The 11,837-nt window shown below is 43.6% G+C and overlaps 1 protein-coding gene across 1 annotated transcript; it reads left to right on the forward strand.

The window, feature by feature from the left end:
- Positions 1-1,361: 1,361 nt before the first annotated feature.
- Positions 1,362-11,111, forward strand: GLOD5 (glyoxalase domain containing 5; the record flags this gene model as incomplete). Its single annotated transcript, XM_084258301.1, is given in 5 exon segments — positions 1,362-1,377; positions 1,380-1,423; positions 5,481-5,618; positions 9,861-10,016; positions 10,986-11,111. Coding segments are annotated over 5 exon segments (480 nt in total).
- Between the last annotated feature and the right edge of the window lie 726 nt (positions 11,112-11,837).

Consider the following 11,837-nt stretch of genomic DNA (forward strand, 5'->3'; position numbering starts at 1 on the left):
GCCTGTTCTGTTCCCCACTCTGTCTCTGGTGAATCCTCTCACCCCCAGCATCTCTGGTCTACACCCTAGTTCTTGTGTGCATAAATCAATCTTTTAAAAAAATAAATAAATAAATTATCCTTATGTCAACTTTGGGGTTCCAAGTGGATCCCCACATTATCTAGATTACCTACCCCCATGTCAGCCCCTATAGTCCCCTGCTGCCTCTCACAGCACCCTCCCAGCTCCCTTATTACTGGCTCCCCATCCAGGAACTCTTTATAAAGAAAGTCTATGCCAGAAACAACACGACGGTGGTGGTGGGGGGGGCAGAGCCATTTGTGTGTCTGTATGTGGGGGGCTTATGTGGGGTGTATCTAGGAACAAGAATCACAATATCACATGCCCCAGGGGCTAGACCATAACCCTCAAGAGAGAGGGGGTTTACTTCAGGATAAGAGGAACAGCAGTGGGGCTGAAGGATGTTCCCTGACTCTCAGCAGCTGAGGGCAGGGGTGGGGTGAGGGATGAGTGGGAGTGGGGAAAACGGGGGAGTTCACGTCCCAGAAGAACTGGGAAGCATTGTACCTTGGGACAAAGAACACCCATGAGCTTAGATATCTTGATTGGAAACAGACTCATAATAAGTCAGAGTGGCCATCCCCCAACTGGTCATACCCTAATTCTGACAGCTCCTAACGTCACTCAGACTCCCAAATAGATCAGAGATCTCACACTCTGGAGACACACTCCGAAATAGACCAGGGACCTCATACTCTAGAATAAAGGTTCCCCAAAAACTTTGGGATGGGTGTTTTTTTCCTGTTATTACCAAGAAATCGCTTACATATATACGTACACCCTGCTATAGATTGAATGTTTGTGTCTCCCCGCCCCAATCCATATGGTAAAGCCTTAACCCCCAAGGGGATGGTATTAGAAGATGGGGTCTTTGGGAAGTGACTAGGGTTAGATGAGATCATGAGAGTGGGGTCTCCGGTAGGAAGAGAATGGAGAACTTGCACTTTCTCTCCATTATGTGAGGACACAGCAAGAAGGCGGCCGCCTGCAAGCCAAGAAAAGAGCCACCATTAGAACCCAACTGTACTGATCTTCCAGCTTCCAGAATTGTGAGAAATGAACTACTGTTGTTTAAGTCCTCTAGTTCATGATACTTTGCTATGGCAGCCCAGGTTGGCTGAGACACTCCTTAAACCTTTACTTTAGAGGCCCTGAGTTTTGTGCCAGAGTCCTTGTACTTGTACTACTTCTGTCACACCCAGCAGATCACAGCCCATGTCCCTCCCATTCCTGATCCTTGACCTCCAGGCGCTGAGCCAGAGGCTTGTCTGGAGGTGTAGGCCAAGGACACCTAGCCTTCCATGTTACGCCGTCTGCCCTCAGGCTGCCAGCCAGGATGTGGAGCAGGACTTCAGAGAAGCAGGTGAATGAGGTAGTCCCAGGAACGTGGGACATGGGTGTTGAAACCAAGACTGGGGATACCCCAGTCTGGACCTGTAACCAGATTCCCTTCTCCGCGGGCTCTCCTGGTGTGCTGACTTCCATTTTTCTGCCCTCCACTCTTTCTTCCTCTTTTTAAAGACAAGCAGAGGGCAGCAGAGGGACACAAAAGGCCCTGCTCAAACACTTGGGGGAGGGGAGGAAGGTTGGAGAGAGAGAGAAAATGGACTATATTTCATATGGTGCTTAACACAAGGCTTGGCACACAGTAAGTTTTATATGATTACTATGTCTTGATCATTTTTTATAAACCAGCCTCCCTAACCTTGCCTAAACAACCCTGTGTGATCTGAGCCTTGCCTTCCCTTCCTGCTTATGCTTCACTAACTCTTGGATTCCAAACCACACTGATCTTCCCCTTCCTTAAGAAAGACAGCCCTGCTCATTTTTGAATTTTTAAGGATGAAGCTCCCCATCCAAAAAATGGAATTTGGGGTATGAATCACAGCTGACAGGTTATTGAATAATAATAAGAAGAATTTGAGTTGATTTCTGATAGACTATCAAAATTGGGGGATGCAGTCAAAGCATGCCTAGAGGAAACTTAAAGTTGTAAATGTGTAAATTAAAAAACCTGAAAATCAGTGTCCTGAGCTTCCATATTATGAAACTTCCATATTATGAAAAGGAACAGCAAATTGAACCCTAAGAAGCAGGAGGAAGGAATTTATTTTTTATTTTATTTTTTTTCTTTCTGGCTTATTTCACTGAGCATGAGCAAAGGGAATAAATCGTTTTTTTTTTTTTTAAATGCTCAGTGTTTTTTTTTGTTTGTTTGTTTTTTTAAAGATTGATTGATTTATTTATACAAGCACTGGGTACAGTCAGAAGCTCCGGAGGGTGAGAGAATTCACCAGAGCCAGAGCGGGGAGCAGAGCAGGCAGAAGGACCGAAGTACACTGCTGAGGGGAGCAGCAGGAGCAGCGGGCGGCAGGAGAGGTCTGCACGCCATGTGGGACCCTCCTCCGGTGGCCGGGAGCAGCCATGTGGGACCCTCCTCCTGTGGCCGGGAGCAGCCAGGGATGGAACCGGTGCTGCAGAGGCAGCGGGCAGCTTCGCAGCCCAGTGCTCAACCTCTGCACCACCTGGGAGGCCCAGGAATTTATAAAGATAACAGCAGAAGCTGGTAAAGGAGAAAGCAAACTCTATGACAGAGAAAATCCACAATGTCCAAAGTTGTCCTTTGAACAGATTAATAAAATATTAGTGCTTTCTGTTTTTCTCAAGAAAATAAGAGAAAGAAATATAAATTACTAATACCAGGATTGAAATGGGGTGCTATTATAGATCCTACAGATATTAAAAGGTGAGTAAGATTTTTTTTAACATACAACTTTCTTTTTTAAAAAAAAAGGTATATTTATTTATGCATACAAAAACTAAGGTACAGGCCAGAGGTGTGTGGGGTGAATGAGAGGATTCACTAGAGACAGAGTGGGGAACAGAACAGGCAGACTGACTGAAATACACTGCTGAGTGGAGCAGCGGGCGAGTCAGGAAAGGTCTGCTGCGCCATGTGGGTAGCTCCCTGGCTGGCCGGGGATTGAACTCATGCTGCGGTGGCTGTGGATAGCTTCATAGTGCTGATGCTTACCCCCTTGCACCACCAGGAAGGCCCATACAACTTTATTTCAATGGAGGCCAAATGTCAGTCATTTTCCCATCCTATTGCTACTGTGTCTCTATAGATTCTCTAGATCTATGAAGACAGCAAAACTCAGAAATTTTGCCTATGCTCATGAAAATAAGATATCACTGTATTTTTTTCTTTTTAAAAAATATTTATTTTATTTATTTATACAAAAACCGGGGTGCAGGCCAGATGCACAGGAGGATGATAGGATTCACCAGAGACAGAGCAGGGAACAGAATAGGCAGACTGACGAAATACACTTCTGAGGGGAGCAGCAGGCGTGACAGGAGAGGTCTGCCGTGCCATGTGGGACACTCTCCAGCCGGCTGGAATCGAACCGGCGCTGCAGAGGCTGTGGACAGCTTCACAGCGCGGCGCTCAACCACCTGCGCCACCAGGGGAGGTCCATCACTGTATTTTTTAAGCTGGAGTTCAGTGAAATCAATTGTATAAAATGTAGTGGTTTCAATGGAATTGAACACAAGGGAGTGGAACAGAATAAAATAGCATAGGGTAGAATTGAATGGATTTATGTAGAGCAGAATTGAATCGAATCAAATAGAATAGAATAGAATAGAATAGAATAGAATAGAATAGAATAGAATAGAATAGAATAGAATAGAATAGAACAGAATAGAACAAATAAAAATCAGTCTTAATGCCAGACCCTGGACCTAATTGCTGTAATAGATATATATTAATCGAACAAATATTATTGAACATCTGCTAGTCATTCAGGATATTGTGGGGAACAAAACAAAGAGAAATCTCTACTCCAAAAAAGTCAGGGACACAGATATTGGCATGTGCAAAAGGCTCTAAAGCTAAAGGTACAAAGATGGACTTTATGAGGAACAGTCGAAAGGACAATGTGACTTGGAGTGCAAGTGCAATGAATAAGTCTGTAGAGACTGGGAGTCAGGATAGGGAATCTGGAATGCCAACATCATCATTATTATCATAAACTCCTTCATAGCACTTGTTATATGTCAGGCATTGTTCTAAGTCCTGAAAAATACAACTCTTTTATTAAAATGTTAATAATAGTCTTATACTGTATCATATTCATTTTACAGCAGGAGAAATCAAGGCAGATAAATTAAATGTCAGTCTGACTTCAGACTGACTTTGTTTTGATTTTTAAAAAAGATTTGTTTATTTATTTATGCATATGAGAACTGGGGTACAGGCCAGAGGTACGGGGGTGAGAGGATTCACCAGAGACAGAGTGGGGAACAGAACAGGCAGATTGACTGAAATACACTGTTGAGGGGAGCAGCGGGGAGCCAGAAGAATCCTGCTGCGCCACATGGGTAGCTCCCTGGCCCAGGATAGCTTCATAGTGCTGAGACTTAACCACTTGTGCCACCAGGGAGGCCCCTAACTTTGTTTCTCTAACCTCTATACTCTGCAAACTCTAGTGCCAGACTACAGGCACCTGATAGTCCTATAGCAGATGTAACATAAATATATAAAGTACTAAAGAACACAAGTCGAGAGAAAGATCTGATGGGAAGTGTGCCAGGGGTGAGAAGTAAGGGAGGGGGACATATCCTCTCATTGGGTGTCAGGCTGGATCGCTAAACACACATGCACAGAAGCTTTGAGATCCTCCCGTCTTCTCCTATCCTCTGTGATCATAGCTGAAGAGTGGGAGTGGAGGGGACTGGATTAAATTGGCCAATGCAAGGCTGTACTTACAGGGTTGGACCTCCTCCCTGTCTTGTCTTGTCATTTATTATGAAAGAGATGAATCCAGGGCTTCCCTGGTGGTGCAAGGGGTTTAGTCTCAGCACTACAAAGCTATGGACAGCCATTGCCGCACAAGTTCGATCCCTGATCAGGGAGGTGACCCACATGGCACAGCAGACCTCTCCTGTCTCACCTGCTGCTCCCCTCAGCAGTGTATTTCAGTCAGTCTGCCTGTTCTGGTCCCCGCTCTGTCTCTGGTGAATCCTCTCACGTCCCCACTACTCTGACTTACACCCCAGCTCTTGTATGCATGAACAAATAAAATGAATCTTTTTTTTTTTTTTTTAAAGAAAGAGATGAATCCAGCTTGGAGAAAATAAGAACTCCTTGTGGAAGGAGAAAGGGTAGGTCTTGGTCTCCACTCCCCTTATGTTTACTTCCATCCCTCTGGAAAGAGAAAGAGAACAAGTAAACAGTGTCATAGCAGACACATGGACTTTTGTGAATCCACACATGGACCATAAGATGCCAGTGAAGTTTCTTTCCAGGAAATGAGAGTAAGGAATAAGCTTAGTCATTGGGAAGGTGACAAGGAAACTTGCACATGAAACACGTGTAGTCTCTTCTGATCTTTTTCTTTTCTTTTATTTTTTAGTTACGGGGGGACAGCAGTCAGACCCCTACCCCATGTCTCATCCGTAGACTTGACCACATTGTGATGACAGTAAAGAGCATCAAAGACACAACCATGTTTTATTCCAAGATCCTGGGTATGGAGGTCATAACTTTCAAGGTAATCACTTCCCCAAATCCCAAACTGCAGGTGAAGTAAAACTAGAGTATAATAACCTAGCTCCAAACAAATACCAACAACAACAAAATAAAAACCTAATGAGAGAATTTTAAAAGATCAATGGAGAAGATTCCAAACTCTGATCTGAGAGTGGAACTTCCAGAAAGGGGATGGAGGAAAAGGCAGGAAGGAAATTACCATATAAGTAATGGAAGAGAACTTTCCAATCTTCACATTGGAAGGGTTAACTGAGTATTCAGCACATGACACATATATGTTTTGATGAAATTATAGAACATCAAAGTGAAAATGAGGCTCTTCAGTGCTTTCAGAGAGGTTAAAAAGTAGTTCGACAAAGGGAAAAGAAATACACAGATACCAGATTTCCCAAGAGTCACATCAGAGACCAGATGACAATAAAGGAAGTTGGAAGTATGCTACATCAAAATGAGTGATTAAGCCAAGAATAAGGACGACATCAAGGTCAGGACACACTGGTTCTCAAGAAAATTCCAGCAAGAGACCTAGAGAATGATCAAGCCAGTTCAGAACAGGCGAAAGAAAGGCACCAAGAAAGATCTAAGGAAAAGAGAAGGGTTCCAGAGATCAAATATCATCCTTGAGAATTCAAGACAACTGAAAAAGTGGGAACTGCAAAGACATATGATATGTCTTAAATTGAAAGATCCCGTGGAATTGTAAAAAAAAAGGGTAAAAATTGTAAAAAAAATACATGGAACACTAGGCACAAAAATAGAATTATGGAAAATCAGACTGTTACATACACAGCAAATGGACGGGTGTTTAAAAGATCATGCTGAGTGAAAAATGAAGAAACAGAATCAGGTCTTCAGCCTGGTACCATTTATAACATACACACATAAAACTATAATACATGTTTTACAATAATTCACAAAAACCAAAGGACACACATAAAACACATTATGATGATCACCTGCAGTGGAGACAGGGATGGAGAATGGTGATAGAAAAAATAAATGCACAAATAAAACTAGAGAGGGCCTTTGCATGGGGCAACGATGGTAATGAGGCATATAATAAATGAACTCCCCGTACTTGGACACAGTGAAATAAAATTTCAGTACATCTTGGATAAAGAAAAGCCCTAAAGGCAGCAGGAGTAGAGGATAGCTGTGTCATAGTAAAAGAATGAAAATCAGATTAATATCAGGACTCTTTTTTTAAAAAAAATTATTTTATTTATTCATGCATACAAGAGCTGGGGTGCAGGCCAGAGGTGTGGGGGGAGATGAGAGGATTCACCAGAGACAGAGTGGGGAGCAGAGCAGGCAAACTGACTGAAATACACTGCTGAGGGGAGCGGCGGGCGAGACAGGAGAGGTCTGTTGTGCCATGTGGGTCAGCTCCGGGGCCTGGGATTGAACTTGTGCTGCAGTGACTGCTGATAGCTTCATAGTGCTGAGACCCAACCCCTTGTGCCACCCCAGGAATCCCCAATATCATTATTCTTATCAATAACACCAGATTCAGGAAGACAATGAATTAACTTGCTTAAATGACTTTGGGAACATCACCTGCAACCTTAAATTCTTTTTTTTAATTTTATTTATTTTCATGTAGGAGAACTGGGGTGTAGGCCAGAGGTGTGGGGGCTGAGAGGATTCACCAGAGAGAGAGTGGGGAACTCAACAGGCAGATTTACTGAAATGCAATGCTAAGAGGAGCAGCGGGAGAAACAGGAGAGTTTTTTTTGTTTTGTTTTGTTTGTTTGTTTTGGAGATTTATTAATTTTTATTCAGTACTTTGAAAATATTTTTATTCAGTACTTTGAAAATTGTTGGCATTTGTCTTTTTGGTTTTTTTAATTTTCTTTTTATATTCCCCATACAATTGCAACCCCCTTATTTTGACCCCAACCCCTCCTTTCCCAGCCCCCCCACCCCCATAGTGTGTCTCTGGCTCATAGTTGTTTGTTGATTTTGATTTTTTCTTTCTTATAGTTATTCTTTTTCCTGGTCCCTTATTTAGGTTTTCTAGATTCCTGCTATGAGTGAGACCATCCAGTATTTTTCTTTTTCTTTCAGGCTTATTTTGCTGAGCATGATCCCTTCCAGTGCCATCCATGTTGCTGCAAATTGCATGTGTTTATCTTTTTTGAATGCTGAGTAATATTCCATGGTGGTGTGTATGTACCACATCTTCTTGATCCAGTCATCTATTTTTGGGCATTTGGGTTGTTTCCAAAGCTTAGCTATTGTAAACAGTGCTGCTATAAACATAGGGGTGCAGGTACTCTTTGGAATTCATGTTTCTGTGTCCTTTGGGTAAATACCTAGGAGTGGAATTGCTGGATCATATGGGACCTCTACCTTTAGTAGGTTGAGGAATCTCCACACAGCTCTCCATAGTGATTGGACCAGTTTGCACTCCCACCAGCAATAAAGGAGAGTTCCTTTTTCTCCACATCCTCGCCAGCATTTGTTGTTGCTAGTTTTTTTAATATGTGCCATTCTCACTGGTGTGAGATGGTATCTCATTGTAGTTTTGATTTGCATTTCCCTGATTACAAGTGATGTTGAACATTTTTTCATATGCCTGTTGGCCATTTGTATTTTCTCTTCAGAGAAGTTTCTTTTTATCATTAGTGTTGGGTGCAAAAATTTTCTCCCAGTCAGTGGGGTTTCTCTTTGTTTTGATTATTGTCTCTTTTGCTGTGCAGAAGCTCTTTAATTTAATGTAGTCCCAGCTGTTTATCTTTGCCTTCACTCTCACTGCTTTGGGTGATGTGTCTGTAAAGATGTCTTTGAGGTGCTTGTCATGTAGTGTTTCACCTATATTTCCTTCTATATAATTTATGGTTTCAGGTCTTATATCTAGTTCTTTAATCCATTTGGAGTTGGTTTTTGTGTATGGTGTTAGGTAGTAGTCAAGTTTCATTGTTTTGCATGTAGCGACCCAGTTTTCCCAGCACCATTTATCGAACAAGCTTTCTTTGCTCCAGTGCATATTCTTTGCTCCTTTGTCAAAGATTAGTTGACCATAAATCTGTGGGTTTATTTTTGGGTTTTCTATTTGGCTCCATTGGTCTGTGTGTCTGTCCTGGTTCCAATACCATGCATTTTTGATGATTATGGCTTTGTAGTATAGTTTGAAATAGTTTGAAATCTGGGAGAGTGACAGGAGCAGTTTTGCTGCGCATATGTGGGTTAGCTCTCTGACTGGGATTGAACTCAGATCTTAGATGTTACAGAGCTGAGACTTAACCCCTAGGCCACGTGGTAGGCCCCTGCAAACTTGAATTCTATGCTCAGCTGAACTATCATTCAAGTGGCATAAAGTCGTCTTCTGATAAAATGGATTGGTATCAATCAGGTGATATAAAGGAAAGAAATATAAAAATTATTAAGGAATGGGCAGAATAAAAGTACAAGGGAGGGAAGCTATGGGAAAAGAGGGATGGTAGCGCCAATGAAATACTAACTGTAGTTGATCTATCAAAACATAAAGGTACAAGTGGGTTATTTAAATATTGTAAAGGAACCAAAAGAGGTACTAAAAATTTTGATGGAATTCTTTTGGGAGAGGTAGTAATGTAGATTTCTTTTATCATAGCAGGAAGGTGATAGAAAATGTTTAAAGTTGCTAAACGAAGACAAAGACAAACTTTAAAACCAATCCCTGAATGCTGATAAAAGATCTGAGTCATCCAGGAGGAGAGGAGTGATGAGAATGTAGGAGCAGGGAGAGCACAATGGACTATGATGGAGGATTATGGGTGGCTTGGTGGTGGGAGAGCTACCAGTGACCACACTTAAATGGAGAAATCTTATACTGTCACAGAATGAACAAGGATGTAAAACAATGGCTCTTCATTATTATTTTTTTGTTTGTTTTTAAGATTTATTATTTATGCATACAAGAACTGGGGTACAGGCTAGAGGTGGGGGGGTGAGAGGATTCACCAGAGACAGAGTGGGGAACAGAACAGGCAGATTGACTGAAATACACTGCTGAGGGGAGCAGCGGGTGTGACAGGAGAGGTCTGCTGTGCCATGTGGGTAGCTCCCTGACTGGGGATCAAACTCGTGCTGCAGAGGCTGTAGATAGCTTCATAGTGCTGTGCTTAACCACTTGTGCCACCAGGGAGGCCCCCCAATCTTATTTTTCACCTTATTGGGGTAGCTGGCGGTAGTGGGGAGGAACTTTGTCTCACATTCATCCTGGAGGTTTCATTCTAGGTGCTTTTCTCTCCCCAAATAGGGAGACCGGAAAGCATTATGTTTTGGAGACCAGAAATTTAACCTCCACGAGGTGGGAAAGGAATTTGAGCCCAAAGCTGCTCACCCAATTCCTGGCTCTCTGGACATCTGTCTGATCACAGAGGTGCCCCTGGAGGAAATGGTCCAGCGCCTCAAGGTGAGTTGGATTTCCTTTTTTTTTTTTTTAAGATTTATTATGTATTTATACAAGAACGGGTATAGTCAGAGGCGCGGGAGGGTGAGAGAATTCACTACAGGTAGAGCAGGGAGCAGAACAGGCAGATGTACTGAAGACACTGCTGAAGGGAGCAGCAGGCGAGACAGGAGAGGTCTGCCGCACCATGTGGGTTCTCCCTGGCTGCCTGGGAATCGAACCCGCACTGCAGAGGCTGTGGACAACTTCACAGCACAGTGCTCAACTGGGAAGGCCCTCCATTCTTCTTTAAGATATATTTTTATTTATTTATGCATACAAGAACTGGGGTGTGGGCCAGGAGTTCAGGGGTAGGGGTGTGTGAGGATTCACCAGAGAAAGTGGGGAGTAGAACAGGCAGATCTACTGAAATACACTGCTGAGGGGAGCAGGATAAGACAGGAGAGGTCTGCTGTGCCATGTGGGTCACCTCCCTGGCCGGGGATCCAACTCATGCTGCAGTGGCTGTAGATGACTTGATAGCGCTGAGACTTAACCCCTGTGCCACAAGGGAGGCCCCCCTGTCACTTAATTTTGATGGTGCTATAACATTTAAAGTGACTTCATGTCAAGGCGGTATCATGAAAAGTCTAAGACTAAGGTCTTGAATATATTTCCAGCAGGTAAAGAATAGAGGTCAAGAATATGGGTTGGCCCACACTGACTAAACTTGAATTCTGGCTTTGCCACTTAGTTGATGATGCTAGGTACCATTATCATTCCCATTTTACATATGAGGAAACTGAGCGATAGGGCAGTGAGTTGCTCAGTCCAAGGCCATACAGCTGTTACGGGTGTGGAGAAGAGTGACAGAGGGAGAATGGAAGATATGGTCAGAGACATAGTCATCTTCCAGCTCACTTTAAGGGAATTAAATTTTGCTGTCACACATGGACCGGTATGAATGACTTTTTTCTTCTCCTCTCACTCCAGGATTGTGACATCCCCATTGAGGAGGGTCCAGTCCCCAGAACGGGGGCAAAAGGGCCCATTATGTCCATCTATTTCCGAGACCCCGACAGAAACCTGATTGAGGTATCCAACTATATTTCCTCCTGATTGAGGCTGGCCCTTCTCTATTCTGCTCCCTGTCACCCTCTACCTTTCTCTCTGCAAACCCTCATCCAGGTCTTAGACTCCGAGCACTGCGATCTTAGGCACTTCACACATCCTGTTGGGGGGGCCTGAGTTGGGTGTAATGTTCCATATGACTGAGTGTTCTCCATCCAAGCTGCCCCAATAAACGCTTACATCTTAGTTACTATGAGCTCTTCATTATTATTGCCTTGGAATTATGTATGGGTTTGCCTGAGGCATGGGGTCTCTGAGCTGTTTGGGGGGTCAGTGATCAAGATATGACATTTCTAAGGCTTAACTCCTCCAGGGTCATTTTCTTGGGATTCAAAGCCCCTGACAGATTTTTCCCTTGTCAGTGAGACTGTCCTTATTCTTTTATTTTCTTTTTCTTATTTACTTATGCATACAGGATCTGGGGTATAGGCCAGAGGTGCAGGAGGGTGAGAGGATTCACCAGAGACAGAGTGGGGAGCAGAACAGGCAGATCTACTGAAATACACTGCTGAGGGTCTCCCCTGGTGGCGCAGCAGTTGAGCGCTGGGCTGCGAAGCTGCTCACAGCCTCTGCAGCGCTGGTTCGATCCCCGGCGGACAGTGAGGGTCCCACATGGCGCGCAGACCTCTCCTGCTACGCCCGCTGCTCCCCTCAGCCGTGTATTTCGTCAGACTGTCTGTTCTGTTCCCCACTCTGGCTCTGGTGAATTTTCTC

Source organism: Talpa europaea (assembly GCF_964194135.1).
Source record: "Talpa europaea genome assembly, chromosome: X".
In the NCBI taxonomy this organism is placed as follows: Eukaryota; Metazoa; Chordata; class Mammalia; order Eulipotyphla; family Talpidae; genus Talpa; species Talpa europaea.